The 23220-nt window shown below is 68.9% G+C and overlaps 3 protein-coding genes across 4 annotated transcripts in view; 1 reads left to right on the top strand and 2 right to left on the bottom strand.

Annotated features, from left to right (window-relative positions):
* Positions 1-40: 40 nt before the first annotated feature.
* PAM16 (presequence translocase associated motor 16) lies at positions 41-1932 on the bottom strand. The gene is made up of 4 exons (XM_080556413.1): positions 1600-1932; positions 1033-1172; positions 653-718; positions 41-197 (listed from the first exon to the last, which is right to left on the bottom strand). The coding sequence occupies exons 1-4, from the start codon at positions 1853-1855 to the stop codon at positions 111-113; spliced, it is 549 nt and encodes a 182-aa protein (XP_080412539.1). The 5' UTR covers positions 1856-1932; the 3' UTR covers positions 41-110.
* A 339-nt stretch (positions 1933-2271) lies between these two features.
* Positions 2272-23220, bottom strand: part of LOC308178189 (coronin-7-like) — a 40534-nt gene continuing 19585 nt past the window's right edge. The window contains exons 10-28 of one of the 2 annotated variants that reach the window (XM_080556410.1): positions 8149-8203; positions 8002-8059; positions 7776-7921; positions 6661-6756; positions 5751-5873; positions 5538-5673; positions 5278-5453; positions 5070-5178; positions 4862-4948; positions 4595-4737; positions 4256-4360; positions 4059-4144; positions 3761-3902; positions 3574-3663; positions 3386-3502; positions 3182-3317; positions 3010-3101; positions 2842-2928; positions 2272-2395 (exon numbers count right to left, since the gene is read on the bottom strand). In XM_080556410.1, coding sequence (XP_080412536.1) covers positions 2390-2395; positions 2842-2928; positions 3010-3101; positions 3182-3317; positions 3386-3502; positions 3574-3663; positions 3761-3902; positions 4059-4144; positions 4256-4360; positions 4595-4737; positions 4862-4948; positions 5070-5178; positions 5278-5453; positions 5538-5673; positions 5751-5873; positions 6661-6756; positions 7776-7921; positions 8002-8059; positions 8149-8203 — 1990 coding nt within the window. In that variant the 3' untranslated portion in view covers positions 2272-2389. The remainder of the gene's footprint in view (positions 2396-2841; positions 2929-3009; positions 3102-3181; positions 3318-3385; positions 3503-3573; positions 3664-3760; positions 3903-4058; positions 4145-4255; positions 4361-4594; positions 4738-4861; positions 4949-5069; positions 5179-5277; positions 5454-5537; positions 5674-5750; positions 5874-6660; positions 6757-7775; positions 7922-8001; positions 8060-8148; positions 8204-23220) is intronic. The other variant, XM_080556409.1, reaches the window with a different exon arrangement.
* On the top strand, positions 14781-18122 carry VASN (vasorin; the record flags this gene model as incomplete). Its single annotated transcript, XM_080556411.1, is given in 4 exon segments — positions 14781-14831; positions 14834-14876; positions 14879-14924; positions 15426-18122. Coding segments are annotated over 4 exon segments (2178 nt in total). The 3' UTR covers positions 17464-18122.

Genomic DNA, 23220 nt, shown 5'->3' with positions numbered 1-23220 from the left:
CCTCTCCCTAACCGGGGCGCAGAGCAGCCAGGCCAGGCGGTGGAGGACACGGCGTTTATTGGCTACCTTTAACTTAAGGGAGAGGGAAGCGGAGACACGGGTGGCAGGAGTCACGTCTCTGCTTTCCAGCCCTTCTCCTTCTCGTCCTTGGCCTGGATGCGGAGCTCCTCGTCCAGCCGCTCCTTGGCTCTCACCACCTGCGGGACAAGGGGACAAGGTGACACAGAGGGCCAGAGCACCCACACCCTGCCTGCTGGCACCAGGCTCCGAGTCCTTCCTGCCTCACCAGGGCTCTGAAAGGGGCTCGTCCGCAGTGACTGTCAGTGCTGCAGGTCCCTTGCCACCCCCCGCCCCTGCCCCGAGGCATCCCCCTGTGCTGGATGGCCTCCAGCATGACAAAGGGTGGGGACAGAGCCTATTCCTGACCCCTTGTCAGCCCAGCTCTGCTCGGCTGGCACCAACAGCCCCCATTCCCTCCCAAAGCAGCCAGGCAGAGGCAGCAAAACCCTCCCTGCATGGCCTTCAGGTGGGTTCAGCCTGTGCAGGAGACGCTGTTGCCCCAAAACATCTGTTTTCTGGAAGGTTCCTCTCAAAGCCAGACAGGCTGAGGGCAGAGCTGGGGGGCCCCCGCACCTCTTCTCCCTTTGCTCACCTTGGACTGCAGGTAGAAGGAGCCTCCCACAGACTTGTCGTTCACCTTGAATAAGTGGTCATAGTTCTGCCAAAGCAAAGCTCCCCGTCAGTCGCTGCCTCCTGCACCCTCTGCTCCCCGAATCCTGACGGCCTCTGGCCCTGGGGGTGGAGGCTGCTTCGTGCAGTGGTGACAAGCACCTCTGGGGAGCAGTGTCCCCGTCCCCAGGCAGCTCTGCCAAGCAAATTCCTCCGTGCTGCAGCTCAAGCCGGGGCAGTGAATCTCTCCTGGGACGAGCCATGCCCAGGACAGCACCCACAAACCCTCCGGAGACCAGGCATCACCCCCCGCCGCCCCGCACCAGCCCTCCCCAGCCACAGGCACTCCGAGGGAGCCTCTACCTTCTGGATCTCCTCCTGGTTGAGGTTGGAAACGTTGAGGATCTGCTGAGCTTCCTGCAGGCTGATGCCGATGATCCTGGAGGCAGCAGCGGACTGGGGCCTCTCCGAGCGCCCTCGCGCGTCTGCCGCAGCTCGGCTCGCTGCCCGGGACACCGTCAGCCCCCCGAAGGTGCCTCACGGCCTGTCCCCGCACCCCAAAACCCCGGGGGCTTCCAGGCGGGTCACAGCCACAAAGCCCCGGTTCAGCCACCCGCCCCCCTCATGGGGCCACCCGGGTGAGGTCCCCTCCCTGCACCCAGCGCTGGGGAGGTGGCAGGAGCCTGGGGGCCACGCAAAGGGACTCGGGGGTGTCCCCTGCCTGCACAAAGGGACCCGGGGGTGTCCCCTCCCCGCACAAAGGGACCCGGGGGTGTCCCCTGCCTGCACAAAGGGACCCGGGGGTGTCCCCTCCCCGCACAAAGGGACCCGGGGGTGTCCCCTCCCCGCACAAAGGGACCCGGGGGTGTCCCCTGCCCGCACACAGCCCGGGGTTGGGGGAGCCAGGGGTGTCCCGGGCTCGGCTCCTACCTGCGAACTCCTGGCGCAGCGCCCGCATGAAGGCCCGTCCGACCACCTGGGCCCCCACCAGGATGATCTGCGCCAGGTACTTGGCCTGCGGGGACACCGGGGCTGTCACCGCCGGGCCCGACGTGTCCCTGCCGCGTCCTGCGCCCCCCGGGCCGGCCCCGATCCGGATCCGGCCTCCCCCTCCCCGGGCCCTGTCCCCTGTCCCCTGCCCAGAGCCCTGGCTCCTTGCTCTGTCACTCGGACCCTCAATGGCCATGTCACCCCCTCCCGGGCCCTGTTCCCTGTCCCCGTCCCGGTCCCCTGCCCCGGGTCCTGTCCCCCTGCCCTGTCCCTTGTCCCCCGTCCCCTGCCCAGGGCCCTGTCCCCCGTCCCCCTGCCGCCCTCCACGTCCCCTGCCGCCCCGTCCCCGTCCCCCGTCCCCCGTCCCCCTCCGTGCCCCCGTCCCCGTCCCCGTGCCCGTGCCCGCCCGGTGCCCGCCCGGTGCCGCGGCCCGGCCGCTCACCATGTCCCCCGCCGCCCCTTCCGCTCCGCGCGGGGCCGGGTCAGGGAGCGGAGGGCGCGGGGCGGAGCCGCCGCCCCCACATCGCCCCCTGGCGGCGGCGCCCGGCCCCGGGCGGGCGCCATTTTCCCCTCCCCGGCCCCTCGTCCCCACACAAGCACGGCAGAGCGGGCCGAGGCTGCACGGCTTTAATGGCGGGGCCGGCCCCAGCGCCGCAACCGCGCCCGCGGCTTGGCGGGTCCGCTCCGGAGAGCGCGGTGTCCGTGGGGAGCCGTGGGCTCCGGGCGCGGATCAGTCCTGTGGAGATAGGGGGCGATGAGAGCGGCAGGGCTCGCTCCCCGCGTCCCCGTGTCACGGAGTCCCCATGTCGCAGTGTCCCCGTGTCCCCATGTTGCAGCATCCCAGTGTCCCCATGTCGTGGTGTCCCAGTGTCCCCACGTCCTGATGTCCCCATGTCCCCATGTCACGGTGTCCCGGTGTCCCCATGTCGTGGTGTCCCCATGTCCCCACGTCCTAGTGTCCCCGTGTCCCCATGTTGCGGTGTCCCGGTGTCCCCATGTCGTGGTGTCCCCATGTCCCCATGTCACGGTGTCACGGTGTCCCCATGTCGTGGTGTCCCCATGTCCCCATGTTGCGGTGTCACAGTGTCCCCGTGTCCCCACGTCGTGGTGTCCCCTTGTCCCCACGTTGCAGTGTCCTGGTGTCCCCATGTCCCAGCGTCCCCACATCCCCGCCGTGCCTACCCACTCGGCCTCATCCACGCCCTCGAAGGAGTCCTGCGGCAGCGGGTCGTGGCGGCTGCCCAGCCGGGCCACCATGGCGCTGAGGAGCTACGGGGCAAGCAGCGCGGTGGGGATGGGGCTTCGCAAGGGGGTTCAGCGTCCCCTGGCGATCCCCATCCCCGCGCTCACCTCCTCCTTCTTCTGCTCGTCCGTCTTCTCCCCCAGGTACACGGCCGCAGGGACAAACTTCCGCGCCGGCTGCTCCTTCGGGGCCTGGCTCACTGGGAGGGCGGCGTGATGTGGGGCAGCTCCAGGTGGGGCAGCCCCGCACGCGCTGCCCGCCTCGCCCCTCCGCACCTACCTGGCGTCATGTCGGCGGGACGGAGGTCAGCGCGGCGGTGCTGCCCGTCCGCCCCCGCCAGCCAGGCGCCGGCGCTGAGGGAGGGCTCCCACCATACGCGGGTCGGAGGGAAGATGTCGTCCTGGAAATACTCCTTCTGCAGGAGGCGGGGTGGTGAGGGGGGGCCTCCACCTGGCCCCCCACGCGGCCAGCCCTAATGACTACCTTGACACGAGGCACGCGGAAAGCCACGGGCTCGAGGGCGCCCTGCCCCAGCCGCAGCGCTCGGGCGAACTCCACCTCCCGCACGTCGCACGCTGTCTTGCGCAGGAAGACGAAGCCCTGGGGGAGCAGGTACGTGAGCGGGGCTGGGAGCAGGGCAGGCAGCACGGCCCCAGCGGGCGCCCCCTCACCTTGTGGGGATCGCTGGAGGTGAAGCTGTTGCACTCGAGAAAATAGGGTGGCTCGGGGGTCACCTCGTAGAGGAACACTCTGGTGTCACCCTGGGACAGAGTGGGACGGGGGCTGGTGTGAGGGCACGGCGGGTCCCATGCCACGGTGCCCTGTGCAGGCAGCCCTCCTGGATGCAGGCCCTTCCACCTTGCCAGTGAGGAAGACGACGCTGGTGTCCTCGTCGTAGAAGGGCAGGAGGGTGGATGGGGCCACGTCGAGGCCGAGGACAGAGAGGGGCCCATCAGGCAGGGCCTGTGCCCGGTACAGGAGGATCCTCCGCTCGCTGCGGCTGTGGGGACGTGGGGGTGGGCGGGTGGCACGGCAGGGCCCGATGTACCCGGTGTCCCCATGGTGGGCACCGAGGCACAGCTCGTCCCCCGGGGACTGTGCCCAGTGGTGGCCGTGCCCGGGGAGGCGCGAGGGACGGCCATGTGCCCGCCCTCACCTGTCGAAGCCGGACACGAGGAGCAAGTCGCCTCCACACACCCAGACCAGGCGCGCCCCGCGGCCCCCCTCGGGGCCTGGGCCCTCCTGTGTGGGGAGAAGGAGGGTCACCGGCTGCACCCCCTGCTCAGCAGCTCCCCGCATGGGGACCTGTCCCCTCCCAGCTCTCCTGTCCCGTTCCTGCTGCTGTGGTCCCACCTGCTGGGGCTGGGGGCTGCGCCGGGGCTCGTAGAGCCGCAGCCGGCCGTCCTTGCTCGCTGTCGCCAGCTGCCTCCCATCGGGGCTCCAGGCCAAGCTGAAGATCTGGGAGATGGAGGGTGCCCCCATCAGGGATCTGTGCCCCAGCCCCCGGCTGGCCCAGGGGACTTGGTGGCCGGCCAGGTGCATCCCTTGGGTGTCCCGTGGGCACCTCTCCTCCCCGATGGCATCTCAGCACCGTAATTCAGGAACCAGCTCCCAGCTGGCACCCAGCTGCGCCGCAGTGTGGAGGCCTGGCACGTCTGGGTGCTGCGGTCCCCCGACGGTGCCTGACCCTACCTGGTCCGTGTGTCCCTGCAGGCACAGCACCTCCTGCCTGGTGCCCAGCTCCCATATCCGCACCGTCATGTCATAGGAGGAGGAGACGAGGAGGTCAGCTGCCACAGGGTGGAAGCGGATGGAGTAGATCTTCTCCGTGTGCCCTGGTAAGGAGAGCGGAGTGCTGGCACTGGGACAGGGACACCACCAGACCCGTCTGCCCGTGCGGCTCTATCTGGACACCCAGGGACAATCGGTGCTTGAGCTGTGTTCCTGCACCGCACTCACCTTGCAGCACAGCCTCGGGCTCCCGCAGCGTGTCCTGCAGCCCACCTTCGGGGACCCGCCACAGCCGGATCTTGGCATCTTCACCTGCTGCAGCACCGAAACCGCCACGGAGAGAGACAGGCAGGGGGTGAGTGGTGACACGGGGTGCAGTTTGCCACGGCAGGGTGTCAGTGCCCCACGGCGCATGCCCTGGGCACAGCGCACGTACCAACAGCGAGGCGCCGTGGGTCAAAGGGGTCCCAGCAGAGGTCGGCCACCGCTGCGCTGTTCTGGATGGTGGGCACGGCCGTGTCAGGGAGACGGCCCGGCTTGGAGAGCTGGCGGAGAGCAACGCATCACCCAGGGTGCGCAGCAGGCCTGGGCGCCCATGTGCTGGGCACAGCGGTGGCACGGAGAGCCTCTTCCCACCGCTGTACCTCGAGGATGGCAATCTGGCCGCCAGCGGAGAGCAGCGGGAGGGCGACGCGCTCGTGGTTGGCGCAGAAGCCGTCGCTCTCGCCCGGCGTGGTGAGGCTCAGCCCCCGCAGATTGGTGATGTGGGTGTCGCGGTGCAGCACCGCGCCCTGCGCGTGCCGGAATCGGGAGCTGGGCCCTGCGGAGGCGGGGACCGCTGAGTGCCACGGCTCCTCCGGCCATGTGGGTGGGGGATGCCGAGCCCACCCCGGCACCCACTCACCCAAAATGCTCTGCAGAGACTTCTGGCTGGGGCTGCTGGCAAAGCCGCTGGAGGGGCCGGTGCTGGCAGAGAGCGAGGTGGCGGCGCTGCTCGGCGAGGCCAGCGAGCCAGAGGGCGAGGAGTAGCCGCTGCCATCCTGCAGGAGACGGCGCGTGGGCACGGGGTGCTGCCCCCATCCAGCCCCTCCCCGGCCCCTCGTGCCCCCTTGCTCACGCTGCGGTCGGTGTCGGCGGGGCCATCGTCGGGCAGCTGGGTGCTGGGCGCCGCGGCGGCGATGACGGGGGAGCGGAAGGTCTGCGTGGGTCTGCGCGCCGGGTGCAGGCTCACCTTCCCCACCTGCCGAGCGGCAGCGCTGCGGCGAGCGGGCACTGGCAGAGGAGCCCCCGAGTCCCACCCGCTCACTCTCAGGAGCCGCACCGAGGAGCGGGTTTGCCCCCACAAAACCCCCTTTTCCCCCTCCTTCTGCAGTCGCCCCCACCGAGACCTGCCGCTTGTGGTATGTGGCTTACAGGAGAGGCCCTGCTCCGGCTCGTGGCTCTGGATGCATTAAGGATACTGCCTCAACCTCTACGTTTTTAAGGAAGATGGTGGGAAATGTGTTTTCACTATTAGATTTTTACTTTTAGCTGCACTTAGATGGAAAATAGAGCTCACTTGGCTGAGCTCAGGAGAGCCTTTTTGAGCAGTTCCTTGCTGGAAAACCATTTTAAACTCAGTGGGCGCATGTCAGTGGCAGGACAGACGAGACCTCCTGAAGCTGTGTTTGCGTTCAGAAGCAGCCGAGCGCAGGGCTGGGCGCGCTGGGTGGCTGGGGGTGAAGCCCTGCTCATCCCCAGGGACCTCCTTCCCACTCCGCACTCACGAGGTGCATGGCACCCTCTTGGGGGTGCACCTCGGTGCCCTGCCACCATCGCGGCCACCCCAAAAACCCACTGGCGTTTGGGAAACAGACTTGATTTGTATGAATCTCCACTTTCCATTAAAAGGATGTGATTAAAAAATTGCACACACGCCCCTCCATGTCCCCATCCCAAGGCTGTGGTGTGGTCGCTGTGCCGGCACCAGTGCTGCCCCCAGCCCCGGGCGACGCCTGCCATGGGGACACCCCCTGGGTGACACTCACCTGCTGGCTGTCCCCTGCCCACCAGGCCTGGGCACCTGTGGCCGGCAGCACCCCGGCGCAGTCGGGGAACAGATCCTCGTGGAACTCCTGGACAGACTGCGGGAGAGGGGGCGGGCGGAGGTGGTGCTCTGCCTGCGGCCCCTCGCCGTCCCTGGGCACCGAGCGCTGGTGGCCCCGGGCAGGAGACCCCCGGGCACCTTGCGGCCGCGGAGCCCCAGCCCCGGCCGAGCTGCACGCCGGAGCCTGTAGGTGTCAGACGCTGCCCAGCTCTGGGCTGCGCCGTGCACCCCTGAAAGTATCCGGCCTCCAAAATGCAGCCCCCAGCCTCCGCTGCCAACGGCGGCACCCAGCTCTCAGCACCCGGCCTGCAGCCCCTGCCCCAGCGCCCAGCCTCCGTTAGGCAGCGGGGTCCGGTAGCACCCCACATCTTCCACACAGCACCCAGGTTTCAGCCCCCAGCACCCAGGTTTCAGCTCCCCGCAGGTTTCCCTCCTCTCCTGCTGCCCCCAGGCCAGGGACCCGGGTCCCCCGCCACCCCTCACCACACCTGGCTGCCCTCCATCCCCCGGCGGTGGCCGGTGACGTGGCACCCGTGAGATGGCACCAGGCCCCCCGACATGGTGCTGCCTGCAGGGTGGGGGCCAGGGGCCGAGCTCTGTCCTGGTGCTGCTAGGGGGGTCCTGGGGTGAGCGGCGGCGGCAGCCTCTGTGCCTCAGTTTCCCTGGGGAGCTGAGCCCTGCCCGAGCAGCGTCCCTGTGGGGACAGAGCCCTCCCCCCAGAGCCCGTGGCCGCCCTGCAGCAGCGCTTACGCTCTGGTTCTTTTTTTAAACGTGAGTTTTTTCCACAACAGTGTCTGTTTACAGAAAAGGGCATTTCTGTAGCCACCACCCTTTTTTTTTTTTTTTTTTTTTTCCCTCAGAAAAATGCTTTAGGGAGTGGGGAAGAGCCTGAGCGCATCGGGGGCAGCGAGAGAACCTGGCTGAGACGCCACGGCCCCGCACGCTGCGGTCAGTCCCCAAATCTGTGGCACGAGGGAGCGGGCGCCAGGGTTACGGGGACACGGGGTCCAAGCTTGGTGCTGATCCCCCCCCCGAGGGAACCCCGCGCCCCCTTACCTTGCGGGGCACGATGTAGCTGACGGGGACAAGGAAGGTGTCGGTGAGCTGCAGGACGCGGAGCACCTCGCAGGCCATGACGTCCAGGGCCAGGCGGGGGACAGCGGCCAGGCCCCGCGTGCGCCCCTCTGTCAGGCTCTGGGTGACTGGGGACAGGCAGGACAGCCGTGGGGTGGGGGCGAGGCTGGGGACCACGGCAGCCCGGCGCGGGGCGCATCCTGCTTACCTTGGGTGAGTGCGGGCTGTGCTGGTGCCGCCTCGAAGCAGTACAGGAGGTTTTCTCCCTGGAAGAGACGAAGAGACGCGGAGGGGCTGGGGTGTAAGCGGGGGCGCGGGGAGCACCCCGCCACCCCCCCGTGCCGTGGCTCCTCACCTTCCCCCCCAGCACCAGCAGCCCCGTGTCAGCGTCGAACAGCGGGATCATGGCCCTGCAAAGGGAAGGAGGGCACTGAGCACCGCAGGACGGGGCCCAGCACCTTGCCTTGGCACACGGCAGCGCCCCAGTAGCCACGGGGCCGGATCCTGCCCTCTCAGCCCTTTCCCCCGCTGGAGCCCCAAGCCCCAGGATCACGGCAGGTGGGCGCACGCCGGTGGCTTCCCGGCAGCAGGGCAGTGCCGGGTGCCCTCGGTCAGGCGCATGGGAACGGCCTTGAGCATCTCCCCCGATTTACAGCCTCCCGTGGCACAGCCCTGCCACGCTCAGCCCTGCCGTGACAGCTTTATGGCCGTGAGACCTTGGCGGCCGCCTCCAGCCGCGCGGTGCGTGGCACGGCAGCGCGGGGACGGGGCACACGGATGCCAAATGCGGGCGAGGGAGCCCGGGGCCCGCCTGGCCCCGCTGCGGCACTGCCCCGGGCTGCCCGGGCCGGCTCAGCCTGTTCGGGGCGGGCACGGGGCCGCGGGGCGCAGCCGGCACACCACACGCCTCACCGGCACACGCCGCCCTGCCAGTCCCGCGGTCGGGGCCGCCGGCTGGGCTGGCCAAAGCGTCCCTGTCCCTGTCCCCAACCCTGTCCCCATCCCACCCTGTGGCTGGAGGGGACGGGGAGCACCAAAGCCCTTCTCTTCCTTCCCCACGATGCGGGTGGAGGAGAAAGCTCCAGAGGCAGCTTCCAGGAGAACAAAGGGACAATATATTACTTTCGGGTTGACATTTTTGTGGTCGTGCCGGCTGGGGGAAGGGAGCACGTGCAGTGCCGGGATTTTACACGGAACGACTTTGAGGAAACGCAGCCCAACAAAGGCGCTCGGCCCTGTGCACCCACCCCAGCCACTGCCCGGCCCCGGCAGCCCCGTGCCAACGGCCGGTCCCTGCGGCGGGGACACTACAGAGGACGTCGCGGGGTGGCCGGCTGACACCAGGGACGGCCCTGGCTGGCACGGCACAATCCTGGCCCGTGGCTGTTGGCACAACTTGGACAAATACTGCTGGGGTGGCTCCGGCAGGCACGGTGGGTCCCCTGCCCAGCTGCGGTCACCGCTGCCAGCACTGCCACCGCCAGCAGGGCCCAGCGCTGGGACAAGGGCACCTGTGGGTGCCGGGACACCCAGCCCACCCCGTCCTCGAGGCGATGAAGGGCGAGCGCCGTCCTGGAGCGCTTGGCACAGCTCTGCTGTCACCGGGGCGCCGCGACGCCAGCCCCGCGGGGACACCTGGAGCCCCTTGTCCCCAGTGGAGGGCGGCGGGGGGGGCACCGCGTCGGGGCAGCGCCATGCCGGGACCAGGTTTGGGGGTCGTGGCAGGGGGCACCAGGGCTCCGCTGGGGCACTGGGGTCACCCACAGCCGCGGGGGGACCGGGGGGGGCTGCTGGGGGCCGCAGGGGCACCAGGGCCTGGCGGTGCCGGGGGCGCTGCGCCTGCCCCCCCGCGCTGCCCCCGGGGTCCGGGGGTCCCTGGGGGTCCCTGGGGGTCCCTGGGGCGCCCCCGCGCCGGGCCCCAGGTGCGCAGGGGGCGGAGCCTCCGCGGCAGCCCCGCCCCCAACCCCCTCCCCCGGCTCCCTCAGCCAATGGGAAGGCGGCGGGGGAGACGTCCCCGCCCCCCGGCCCTTCGCCCCGCCCCCGAGCTTTAAAAGCCGCCCCCCCGCGCCCGGCGCGGCCAGAGCGGGGAGCGCCCGCCCGCAGCCATGCGCTGAGCGCCCGGCACGGCCCGGCCCGGCCCGGCCCGGCCCCGGTGAGTGCCGCGTCCCGGGGGCCGCGGGCAGGAGGGGGGGGGACCGGGCTGCACGGCCCCGCCGGCTGCACGGCGTCGCCCGGGGACGGGGCCCCGGCGGCAGCCCCCCGGGTGCGCGGGGACGGGGGAGCCGGCGGCGGGGTCCCCATCCGGCGCGGTGCCTCCGCGGGTCCCGTCCCCCGCCGCCCGCCCCTGCCGCGGCTCCGGCCCCGGGCCTGGTGCTGCCCCGGCACGGGCAGGGGGCGAGACGTGGCTGCGGGGACCCCCGCTGCTGCCGGGCGGCCGTGAGCCGTGCTGCTGGCAGAGGGCTCCCGGGTGGCGGTGGTGGGACCCAGCGCGGTCCCGAGGGATGTGGCAGCGGGGCTCGCCGCTGGGGACAGCAGGCAGGGGACAGCAGGCACCGGTGTCCCCGTGGGGCTGTGTGCCAGCAGGGCCACCGGCCAGCCCGGTGGTGATGCCCCACCGGCTCTGCCGCCGTGCGCTCGCTGTCACCCAGCGCGTGCCGGGGCGACACCGGGCCCATCGCCTCCCCAGGCGTGACGCGGGCTGAGCATCCCTCGCCGTGTCGGGCTCCCTCCCTTGTAGCCACCACGCTGCCCCAAGTGCCCGGGCATCCCGGCGTCACTGCGGGGAGATGCTCGGGTGACAGTGCCAGCCAGACGTGTGTCACCCCTCCTTGCCACGGGCAGGTCCCTTCGTACCGCGACCTGGTGGCAGCCAGCCTGGCCTGACCCAGCTGGGGCCGGGCTGCTGCCCACACGGCGCTGGGCCGTGCCGGCGTGACGAACGACACTAATTACTATTTTTCGCCACCACACCAAGCCCGGGTGGCCTGGCCCGGTCGCCCTGACGCAAGCGCTGCCTGCCCGGCTGGCTCCGCCGCCCCGGCGGGATGCGGCAGGAGGAAGCGCTCGGGGACACGGCAGCCACAGTCAGGCCGCAGGAATCCGCGCGTGGCAGCAGGGCGGCACCGCCGGGCTCCCGGGCGCGTTGGCTCCCGGCGAAGCCACCCTGCTGGTTTTTCCCCTTCCCGGCACCTGAGAGCCGGGAGCGCGGCCGGGTCACGGGGGCAGGAGCGAGGCCGAGGGGCTGGCGCCGGGGGGGGGGAGGCAATAACCAGGCCCGCATTCCTCCGGGGCTGCTGCGGAAACTTTAATTAAATAGGGAGGGGAGGCTGGGAGGAGGTGGGAGCTGCGGCGGAGGGCGGGTTGAAGGGAAAAGGGGGATTAGGGGCTAATCCTGCGCCCCCGCCGGGGGTCGGGAGGGGGCACGTGCTGACACGGGCTTGTTTGGGGGGCGTTAGGGAGGGCCCCGCGAGCAGGGGCTGGGGAGCGGCGCCTGCAACTCGAGCCGGCCGCCGGTGCAGGCCCCGCATTCCTGCGCGCGGGGCCCCGAGCAGTGGCGGGGACGCAGCCGTGCCTGCGCCGGTGCCCGCGAGCGGCCGGGGTGGCCCACCGGGCTTGGCTGCGTGCCGGCAACAACGGTGGCTTTGTTCGGTGCCGGGAGCCGGACGGATGCAGGGCCTCGCTCACCGGTGTGGGCGGTGATGGGAGGAGATGTCCCGGCTGTGCTGGGTACCCCCGGCTCAGGGACCCGCCGTGACATGGGGCGCGACGTGAGAGCTTGTGGGACCCCTCCCGGCCGCAGTCTGGCACCCCCGGGTTCACCGACCTCTGATGTCGGGAGGGCGAGCAGCCCTGCGGGCGCTAGCGCCAGGGACAAGGGATGCTCACCAAGCAGCAGGGTCACCTCCTTGTGGCTGCGGCAGGATCCATCTGCCCAGGTGTCACCCACGGCATGGGGACGGGGACCCCCTGCAGGAGCCGGCCCTGCCCATCAGCCCCGGCAGCTGCACGGGGCTGCTATCAGGCTCCCCCTCACATGGGAAAAGGGGTGACCCCGCCGTGTCCCCAGGACGGACTAGCTCTATGCATGCCGGCAGAGGCGCCACGGTGCCCACCCTGAGCAGGGAGCGGGGCTCACCCAGGGCAGCTCCCCGGGGAGCGGGGACGGCGCTCCCAGCCCACCAGGCTGGCAGGCAGAGGCTGTGTGAGCCGGGGAGGCTGAGCCCGGATCCTCCCGCAGCCGGAAAATATGAATAATTCGGCAAGTATCTGCGGTGCAGGCAGGGGGGAGCCCAGCCAAGGCAGCAGCAGGCCGCTGGCAGGGCGGCCGCGGGATGGCCGAGCACCTCCAGAAGAACATCTCCTCCGCCTGGACGCGGCGAGGCTGTTCCACTCCCCTGCCCGTCACCCCGGCCCCTACGGAGCTGCCAAGCCCCCGGGCTGGATCAACCCCTCAGCACCCTGCAAGCCCATCAGGGTGCCGAGGCGATGCTGGCGCGTGCCGGCGGAGCGTGGCGGTGCCGAGGGAGCGGTGGCGGAGGCGGGAGCCGCGTGGGTGGAGCACACGGGCGCCCGGCCCGGCCGGCGAGGCGGGATGCTCGGCCGCGGTCACGGCCCGGCCCAACCTGCCCGGGGCCGGGCGAGCGGAGCCTGGCAGCCGGAGAGGAAATGCCAGCGTAATTAAAGGGACGAGAGACTTGGAGTCAGCAGCTGGTTGCAGCATGGGACACGTCAGCGAAACCCGACCCTGGCATTGCAAAACCCGGTCCCAGCCCCGAGCTCCTGCACCACCGGCACCCGGCGCTGCCCACCCGGGTGGCCTGGCACGGCCACACGCTGCGCCGGCCTCGAGGCTGTCCTGGTACTGGTGTGGCTGTCTCGGGGTGCCCGCTGTCCCCCGCTCAGTCCTGAGGTTGGTGCAGGGCTCTTGGCTGGCTCCTCGCTCCCAGGGGGCAGCCAGGACCCCAGGGTGTCACCGGCAGCCTCGAGCTCCTGCAGCCGCTCACCTGGGCCCTCTGCCCGGCACTGAACCCCCCGAGGGCTCACACAGCGGTGGGAGCGGTGCCAGCCCACTTCCCAGTTCCCTTAACCCCCCCAGTGTCCCCAAAACCCCTTCACGAGGCTGCACGATGCTTTCTTTGGCTCGGCCATCGTGCCTGACCGCGTTGCGCAGGGTGCAGCAGCCCCTGGCAGGGCCACCCCCCCGATGGGACCGGGCGGGGGCTTGGTGATGGTGACCCCGTGGCCACGGAGCGGCTCCTCCCCACCGCTGGCGTCCCCAGGCCAAGTGACTCAGGCGCTGCGGTGACCCTGCCCAGCGGCGCGGGTGCACCCCACCCTGGGGCGCACCCCGGGACCGGGCCACGAGCCGGCCACCGCCTTAACTCTGTCCGGGTAGTGGCACAGGACAGGGGTGGGGGGGCACCAGCACGGAGCTGCCCCTGGGTGTCGGTGTCACCCCCCCAGTGCTGCTGGGGCTCGTGCTGTGCCGCCGGTGCGGCTCGGCCGGGGCCCCCCACGGCGGAGGGGCGGCCGGGGCAGCCGGCGCGTGCTGCTGCACGACCCGGTAGCCCCCCGCACACGGCGGGGGCCCCTCGCGCACCGCAGGGGTTTTATTTGCCTGGAGCTATTAACAGCTCGGAGTGGCTCGGCAGGGGGGAGGAGGCGCTGGGGAAGGGGCTGCGGGGGCCGCGGCACCCCTACGGCCTGCAGAGCGCCTGCGGTGGGGTGGCAGAGAAAGCACGGCCCTGTTGCAACCCCGCGCCTCACCCGCCACCCCTCGCCGGCACTAATTAGGGCTGTCATTAAAAGGGCTGAAAGACGGGGCTGAGAGACGAGCCAGCCACGTCCTAGGCAAGGACATCAGCTGGGACGTCTGTCCCCGGGGCCCCTGGCACAGAGGGGCTGGAGCAGGGGCTGCTGTGGCCTTGCTCACACCAGGAGCGTCCTCCCCTTGGTGCTCTGCCCCGAACAGTCTCCGCACGCCGGAGGGACGAGGGCCGCAGCCCAGGGGCTCTGTGTCCCGATGAGGCCGGTGCTGTGCCAGAATCCCGGGATGCCAACAGAGGAAGCTTTTTGGGACGCCAAGTCGCAGCGTGCAGCCAGGGATTTGGGAGATAAGAGGGCTGGAGGCCTGCCAGGGGCTGAGCCCGCGGAGGGGTCACAGCTTGGCCCAGTGCCCCCCTCTGCAGCCCGGGGACGTGGCCCCGCTGCCCTCGGAGCAGCAGGACGGTGCCGGGCAGGGGCTCCCGTCCTGCCAATGGCTCTGCTCTGCCAAGGGGAGCGGAGCCCAGGTCACAGCACTGTCCTCTCCCTGCTCCCCCACGCAGACACGATGCAGCATCTGCCCGTGACTTGGGGCCGCGAGGAGCGGCACGCAGGGGCTGGGGGGGGCTGGCAGCACCCGTCAGCGGGCGTTTTGTGGCTCCGCACCGCTCTCGGCACCTCGCCAGCTTTGTGATGCCCTCCTGCCGCCCATGGCCACGTCCCCCGCACCCTGAGCCTCCCCGCTGGGGCTGGGGCGGCCAGCTCCTTCGGCCCCACAGCCTTGCCCTGGCAGCATTTCGTTAGCCAAGGCCACCCCACGGTGGGTGCCACCTCCGAGTGCCACCGTCCTCGGGCGCGTTTGCCACCACCAGCGCCCGCACTGCCCTGGCACTGGGGGGTCCCCGGTTCCAAGCGCTGGAGACTGCGCGGCCATTTGGATACCTCAAAGCACTGAACCCCCCCTCCCCAAAACCCTGCCCTACGCTTCGCCCTGGTGCTGGGGGCCACGTGCCCACCCCAAAAAGCAGCGCCTTGCAGTGCTTATGGGGGGGGCAAAGCAACAGCATGGGCAGGGGTCCCGGGGGGGGCTTCGCCCCTGGGCGCAGCTCCGGGCAGCTGCCGTGCGGGCGGCACAAGCAAAGGGTTAAGTCCTGCTCGGCATGCGGGAAGCGGGCGCGCTCCCACCCCCTTCGCTGGCGGAGGCCGAGCCGGGTGCGTCCCGGGATGGAGGCGGCGCATCCCACATGTTTGGTTTGCACCCTGCCGAGAGGAGCCGGGGGGAAGGAGGGGCCCTTTCCCCGCCGCCTCGCCCCGCGGGAGGCAGCCCCTCGAGCCGGAGCCGGGACACCGTGCACGGAGGAGCTGGGGGTGCGCAGACACCAACGGCCCTAAATCTGGGGGGCCAGGGGAAAGGGAGAGCATTCGGCCGGGGTGGGCAGCTCGTGCGCTGCTTCAAGCCCCGGGCAGGAGCAGCGGCGGGGAGACGCGAGCGCAGCGGGGGCTTTTGGGCTCTTTCATGGTCCCTTTGGGGCTGCAGTGTCCCGGGCAGGGCAGGAGGGGATGGCGAGATGCCGAGGGGCTCGTGGCATGGCCACTCAGTCCCTCTCGTGTGGGCAGCCGGGGGCTGGGAGGCTGTGGCGCCGTGCTGGGACGGTGGGGACAGCGGTGGGGACAGCAGCGTGCCCGAGCCTGGCTGTCCCTGCCCCACCGGGAGCCAGGCTGGGGGCTCCCGTGCCAGCCTGGCCCGGGAGCTGCGGGGAGCCAGCCCCTCCCTCAGCATCGCCAAACAAGCCGGGTGTTTTGCGTGTGAAGCCGCGCTTGCGGCGGTGCTTGCTCCATGATCCTCATGCAAACCTCTCTCTCCCGCAGAGCTGACACCATGAACCAGCTGGTCCTTTGCACGCTGCTTCTCTTGGTCCCCGGGGAGCTCGCGCGGGCATGTCCCGCTGGCTGCCAGTGCCAGGACCCCAAGACCATCCTGTGCGCGGCCAGACGGGGCCACACCGTGCCCCGGGGGCTGCCCCCCAACACCCTCTCCCTGTACGTCTTTGAGAACGGCATCACGACGCTCAGCGAGGACAGCTTCACGGGGCTGCCCGCCCTTCAGCTCTTGGACCTCTCACAAAACAAGATCACCAGCATCCAGAAAAACGTCTTCCAGCCCCTAACGGAGCTTGTCAACTTGGACCTGTCCTCCAACCAGCTGCAGGAGATCACCAATGAGACCTTCCATGGGCTGCGGCTGCTGGAGCGGCTCTACCTGCAGAGGAACAGGATCCAGCACATCCACGCCGCCGCGTTCGACACGCTGGAGAACCTGCTGGAGCTGAAGCTGCAGAACAACCAGCTCTGGGCAGTGCCCCCCCTTGACCTGCCCAACCTCCTGCTGCTGGACATCAGCTGGAACAAGATCCCCACTATTGCACCCGGGACCTTCCACGCCGTCAACATCGAGTCTCTGAAGATTGCGGGGCTGGGCCTGACGAGCTTGGACGAGGAGCTCTTCCAGACCCAGAACAACCTCCACGAGCTGGATGTCTCCAACAACCTGCTGGAGCGCGTCCCGGCCGTGCTACGGCGCCTGGGGAGCCTCACCAAGCTCAGCCTGGCTGGCAATGCCCAGATCTCCCAGCTGCCGGCAGAGGACTTCCACAGCCTTCACAACCTCCAGGAGCTGGACATCAGCAACCTCAACATCAACACCATCCCTCGGGACTTCTCTGGCTTTTTCCCGAGGCTCCGGGCCGTGACAGCTGCCGGCAACCCCTTCAACTGCATCTGCCAGATGAGCTGGCTCGTGCAGTGGGTGAACGCCAGCAGCGTGGTCCTCCGGCGGCCCGAGGAGACGCGCTGCCACTTCCCCCCAAAAAACTCCGGCAAGCTCCTCCACCACCTGCAGTACGCGGACTTCGGCTGCCCCACGACCACCACCACCACCACCACGACCACCACCACGCCGCGCACCACCACGCTGCGGCCGCCTGCGCCGCTCCCCACCAGCAGCCGCCCGCCGCCGGAGCCCAGCACCGCCGCTCCCACCCCGCAGGCCAGGGCCTCCCCCGGCAGCTCCGCACCGGTGTCCTTCAGCGTCCCCCCGGCCCCCAGCAGCCCCCCGCCGCAGATCTGCCCCCCGCGCACGTGTCTGAACGGCGGCACCTGCCAGCTGGACGCACGCAGCCACCTGCAGTGCCTGTGCCCGCAGGGCTTCGCCGGGGCGTACTGCGAGGAGGAGGAGGCGAGGGGGACGACGCCGTCCCCGGCCACCCAGGCGCCGACGCCGAGCCGGCAGATCAGCATCACGCAGGTGAGCAGCACGTCCCTGAAGGTGGACTTGCAGAACTACGTCCAGTCCAAAGCGCAGCTGAAGGGCATCCGGCTGAGCTACCGAAACCTCTCCGGGCCGGACAAGCGGCCCGTGATGCTCCGCTTGCCGGCCTCGCTCTCCGAGTACACGGTGCGGGCGCTGAGGCCCAACTGCACCTACCGCGTCTGCGTCGGGCCGCTGGGGGAGAAGGTCTCCAAGGAGGAGTTCTGCGTCGAGGCGCACACCTTGCAGATGACCCACCAGCAGCACTCGCCCGTCACCCAGGGCAAGGACAACAACCTCACCCTGATGATCGTCCCCGCGCTGGCCGCCGTGCTGCTGCTGGTGGTGGTGGTGACGGCGGTCACGTACTACCGCCGGCACCGCCGGGCGAAGGCGCACGCGGGCGGCGGGGTGGACGCCGGCCCGCTGGAGCTGGAAGGCGTGAAAGCCTGCCTGGACAACGGGGATCTGAGCAACCACAGCCGCAAGGGGCCGGAGGCCGCGATGCTCTCGGGCGGCTCCGAGTGCGAGGTCCCGCTCATGCAGGCGCACTACCCCAGCAACAACAACACCACCGCGCTCAAGCCCTCCTACTTCTGAGCCAGGCGGCACGGGCAGCCGGGCGAGGGGAGCCCCGCGCGGCTGGCGGCAGCACCCGGCCCCGTTCCTCCGGGCCGAGGAACAGCGAGGAGTTAACTGAATGAAGGCACAAAGCCCAAACCCGTAACGTGCAATTTCTGAGAGGCTTACACACTTAGGGAGTAGACACTAATTTTACCGCTCGGCGTATGACTAAGTGCCTTGATTTCTGTGACTCTACGTAGAACGTGGGTAGCGAAAGAGAGGGGTTTTCGTTTTTAATTTGGGGTTTGGGTTGGCCTTTTATTTTTTTTTAGCTAGTGCTAAAAAGAAAGTCATCGGTGACTTAGCTAAGGGGCATCAACGTGCTGGCAACAAGGGCCCTTTAGTGGAGCACGGCCCGTGGCTCTCAACTCCCTGGAAGCTGATGTGAGCGGCGCGGCCCAGCCGAGGTGCTGGGACCCTCGGGACCCCCGGGCCGCGCGCCAAAGGAAGCGCCGAGCAGGCAAACCGGGAATCGAAGCTTTAAGAACTCAGAGAGAATATTTATACATGGTTATTTCCCATTTCTTCTGGGAAAACTCTTTTTCTAGTACAGGTTTGTGTACATCTGTTTTGTAAGGCAGACCAGAAGGGTGTCTTTTTGTAAAAAAATAAAATAAAATAATAACAACAAGGAATTGTGCACAGCATTTGCAATCTTGGGAGCTGCGGGACCCCTCCCAAGGGCGGCACAGCCCAGCTCCCCTGGGGCTCTCGGGCAGACCCTGCTGGTGGCAGTGCCTGTGTCCCCTGCAGAGGAGGGGACAGGTCGGCCGCGTCCTCCCCGTTGCTGCTGGCGCTGGATGAGTTGGGGCAGTTTTTTGGAGGTTCCAGCCCCATGAAGCTGCCCCCCCAGCGCGAGCTGCTAGCAAAACAGAGGCCACGAGTTTCAAATGAGACCCTGCCCTGCGCATCATCCAGCCTGACTTCATCCTGCCCCGGCTGCCAGATGGCCGCGGGGCGTCGGACAAACAGCGTGGCTCAACCTCGATAACCTCCTGACGTCACCCTCCTCCTCCTCTCCTCCACCTCCTCCTCCTCCTCCTTGCGCCAGCCTCACGCCAAGGGGCTGCCCGGGGCTCTGCCCTGCATCTGGCACCGTGCCGTGCCTGAGCCTTCATCCCCAGCCACGCAGCTGCTCGGCCTGCAGGAGGGCCACGGTCCCCGCACGCCGGGGGCTGCCACCACGCCGAGGCTCAGGCAGCCCGTGCTGGGCCCCCCTCCCGGCTGCGAGCCCCCCCGGCCCCAGGAACAGCCGTGTTCGTGCGCTGGCTGCGGCGGGGGGGCTCGGGGCCGGCGCGAGGCAGGTTCCCGCTGCCAAGTGCTTTCTGCTCCAACCTCTGGTTTTAATCGTTTTCCAATCCTTTATCTTTCGGGCTGGAATTTTCCAGGTTGGGTCCCTGCCCGCGGAGGTATGTTTTATTTGGAGAAAATGAGCAAAGCGGGCTGAAGCGCCGCCACCACAGCGAGCGGAGCTGTGGCGGGCCGGCTGCCGAAAGGGTTACAGAGGGGACACGACCCAACGGGGCTGCTGCCTCCCCGGGCTGGCGGCTCAGGTGAGCGCCCTGCAGCCCCCCCCCCAGCCTACCGGGACCCCCGGGCACACCGCGCTGCTGCAGGATGTGGCCCTCACCCGGTCCTGTGCGCGCTCTGGATGCAATTAGGGGCGCGGGGCGGCAGCGGGGGCTGTCTGGCGCGGCCCCCCCCGGCTCCCAGGTGGGTTTCCGGCAGGGCTGGCTCCCATTAGGGCCGGCGCAGTGGCAGCGGGGGCCCCTCTCCGGCGCGGGCGGGCAGGCGCGAGGGCCACGCTCGCCCGCTCAAAGGGCCCATTGTGGTTCTCTCCCCACAGATTTTTCAAATTAACATCCCAAATTCCTCTGAAAATTGCTGCTGTGTAAATATTTTCACTGCGAGCTTTGTATATTTTCCAGCCCTGCGAGGAGGAGAGCAGAAAACTCCCTGGCGGAGCGCAAGCCCCGTGCCGGCGAGTGACGGGTGCCTCCGGACGGTCACTGCCGCAGCCCCCGAGCCGGGACGGGCGCAGGGACGGGCTCAGCCCCAGCACCGTCCCCTCGCCTCACCAGACCCCGCACCATCACACAAGGAGCCATCACGCCTCTTCCCTCCTGGCCCCTTTCTTTTGCCTCCCTATATTCCTACAGCTCCAGGACCTCGCTGAGAAATCCCCTCCCCGCTTTCAAGCAGCCCCATCCTTCACCGCCCAGGCTGGAGAGGGCGGGGAGGGAGCACAAATCCCTCTCCCACATCCAAGCATTGGCACAGCCACATCCCCTTCCAAGGGTCATGCTCCCACCGGAGCGGCTGCTTCACTCCTCCCTGACTTCTCTCGCTGCTTTGCTTCGTGATGTGCCCCTCTCCCAACGAAGGGACTTTTCCCACTTGCAGTTAGCTCAAGGTTTGCCAGGCTCATTTCTCCCCAGCACGAAATGAGATGCCTGGGCTGCGAGGGTTGGAGCCGGGGGACCCCACGCACGACCCTTGGCTGGTCACATCGCTCCTGGTGGCTGCCGACAGCTCAAAAGCAACTCCCCCGGCACGAAGCAGGACGTTGCTGCTCGCGGGGCTCCCAGACAAGGTTTTGGGGTGGTTCAGGCGACGGGGAGGGCGATGGAGCAGCACGAGGGGCAGCCCCTCGGTCCCCTTCTGCCCATGCCACAGAAGCATGCCGGGGGGGCCAAACCTCTGCTCATGCACAGCCGTGCTGCTGGCAGGAGGTCGGACCCCGCAGAGCAGGCTGTTGGCCTGCAGCCCTGGTGGCTGCCACCCCCCCACGCCCCCCCCCGGATCGGGCTGTTGTGCCAAGGCACCGGCTCCCTGAGCACCATCCCCGCTCAGCGTGGCTGAGGAAGGCCCTGGCACAGGGGGATGCTGCAGCGGGGCGCAGCTTGGCACACCGCAGTGCTTGGACCCTCTGCGATACCCAGCACCCACGTCTGCACCCATGTGGCTCTGCGGAAGCTCAGTGGCACCCAAAAAGTGTCCTCGCAGCTCCCCCAAGCCCTCACGGCTTCCCTAGCCCCAGCACAAAAGTCCCCCCAGCCACTGCCAGCTCCGAGCACGCCAGGAGCAGATGAGCGCGGCACATTGTGCGGCTCTGCTAATTCCTCCGAGCTGAATCAGCGCAGGGGAAGGATTGCAAAACCCCCTGAAATGAAACCAAAAAAAAAAAATCCCTCCCGCTATTCTCGGGTAACCGAGAGCCCTGGGCAGGAGCCTCCAGCAGGACAGGGGCCCAGCAAAGAGCATCGCGAGCTGCAGAGGGACAAGTCCCGGTGTCCCCAGCACCTGAGCAGCCCAGGGAGCCTGTGCCGGGTCCCTGACGTCCCCATGGCTGGAGCAGAGCCGCAGCAGGACATGCAGCCTTTGCAGGGCCATGAAGGGGGTGCTGGGTCCCCGTCCCCTTGCCCCAGGGCGAGGGATGCCCACGGGGAGCCGGAGCGTGCGTGCAAGTGTCCCGCAGCTCCCCCCCCCCCGCCCCACGCTGCTGCAGAGCATTTGCTGCCAGGAAGAAGTTGTGGAAAGGCAGAAATATTGCTGGCTTCCTGGAAAGCTGACGAGGCCAGGGCTGGGGAGCGCTGGTCGCCCGCGGAGGCGGCTGCGGGCCAGCACGAGGCCGGGACGAGGCTGTGGCCCATCTGGGAGCGATTTCGGCAATTAGGCCGCTCGCCGCCTTCCCGCTGGAGCGGCCGCGCAAGCACTGGGCTATTTTTACACGGGTGCAATTAGCGGGGCAGGCTGCGGGGCTGGGCAGCCGCCCTGGCGTTAACCCCTTCGTGCGGCCACGGGGAAGCATCTGTCCCCACTGCTGTGCGGGGATGGTCCCCGCTGGGGCCGGCACCTGGTCAGGTGGCTTCTGTCCTTCCTTGCGTCTTGTGGCAGCAGCCAGGGGCTGGCTGGAGCAGAGGGAAAAGCCCTTTCCTTGCTGAGGGGGACCAGCACGGGCCTGGGGGCAGAGGGGGCGAGGGCAGGGCTCTATAGGGACGCCTGTGGCACAGGGATGGGGACGGGGACCTGTCCTGCTCAGGGCTCTGCCACCAAGGCCTTGCCACTGGGGTGGGAGCTGTTGGAGACCCCCCCCAAAATGTCCGTGCTACCCAAAATCATAGAAAATGGCTGCCAAGTCCCAGGAAAAGCCAGCGTCCGTGGCTTCGTGGCCAGACTGGGACGGGAGCTGGTGGTGCTGGCGCTGCCTGCACGGGGACTTGGGGTAAAAGTAACCCCAAGTGGCATGGGCGCACCCCTGGGACGAGCCGCGTTGCACGGGGGAGCCCCACTGGGCTCAGGGCACGGGGAACACAACAGAATCTGCTGCAGAAGTCCCATAAAAGCCGATGAATGGGGACAGGGGACAGCGAGACGGCGGAGGTGTGTGGCTCAGTGTGCACGAGAGCTGGAGCTCCGCGGCCGGGCAACGCCGGGTGAGCAACGCCGCCGGGAAGGGCTTGTGCTCCAGCCCTGGCCACTTGCAGGCTCTGCAGTGAGCTGCGTCCCACCCCGCGGGGAGCGCCGGGGCTCACAGCAACCAGGGCCCAGCCCCACGAGCTGGAGAAGGGAAGGATGATGAGTACAGAGCGCTGAGCCTGCCCGGGTCAGCGCCCCTGGGGGGAACCACCCGGGGCCCTTCGCATCCCAACCCAAGCGGCGCTAAAGCCCTCTGCAAACACGCCGCTGCCCCCGCCGCGGGCACCTCCCAGCGCTGGTGGACTTTGCACTGCGAAGGGCAGCACAGACCCAGCCGGCCCCACCGGGCCCCATCGCTCAGCCCTCCTGAAAGCTCTTCCCCAGCCCTCCCGGGGGGGGCCCAGCATTTCGGGAGTTTTGGGACATTTTGCAAGACCCAGTCACCTTGGCCCAGCCCCGAGATGGTTGTGGCAGGGGTTTGAGGCTGCCGGCTCTGCAGGGGAAGGTTTGGGTGGCACAACAAGGGAGCCACTGTTCTCGGCATCCCCGGCACAGAGGCGGCACCGGCCCGGGGCTGCGGGCGTGCGGCAGCGGGGTCTGGCCGCTGACCCTGAGTCTGAGCCCGTAACCCAACCCCACCGGTGCTGGTTACAATTTAGGGCAACAATAACCTATTGAGGCCCCTTCCTGCTGCTCCTTGATCCAATTAAAGGGGGCCGGAGGGAAGACAAAACCTGATTCAAAGGGAGCGACGGGCAAGCAAAAGGCAAAAGGCGGCACGTGAGGATGGCGGCGCAGAGAGGGGCCGGGGCCACCCGCGCCTCCTGCCACCGCGTCCCTCGGGGTCTGGGCACCGGCAGGGACTCAGCCCCCAGGCAGGGACTGGGGAGGAGGGCCAGGAGCGCCCCCACCCCAGCATTCCCAGGACACCCGGGGACACATCCAGCACAAGCGGCTAAGTTGGGCTGTGCCATATGCCGCTATCTGCCTGGCTGCTGCCCTGTGCTTTCAGAACAAGGTGTACGTGGTCACAGAGTGCTCACCTGCTCAGGGTTTGGGATGAGAAACCCCCCGAATGCACTCGAGGACATAGAGGACAAAGCAGGGTGAATCAGGCCAGGGCTTTCCCTTCCCACCCTCACCCCTGGGGACGCTGTGCAGGGGCGCAGCCGCCTGTGGAGCTGCGGTGGCTGCGGGCACTGCAGGACGTCGGGGCTGGGCACGTGGGGGCTGTCCCCCCCCGCCCCACCTCGGGCCACGCTCCTGCCCCATTTTGGGGTGCCCAGGGATGCGTGGGGCAGCCTCGGCAGGCAA

Source organism: Anser brachyrhynchus, assembly GCF_964034855.1.
Source record: "Anser brachyrhynchus genome assembly, chromosome: 15".
Classification (NCBI taxonomy): Eukaryota; Metazoa; Chordata; class Aves; order Anseriformes; family Anatidae; genus Anser; species Anser brachyrhynchus.
The sequence above is the reverse complement of the archived record's forward strand: the minus strand, read 5'-3'. Positions and strand labels throughout refer to the sequence as shown.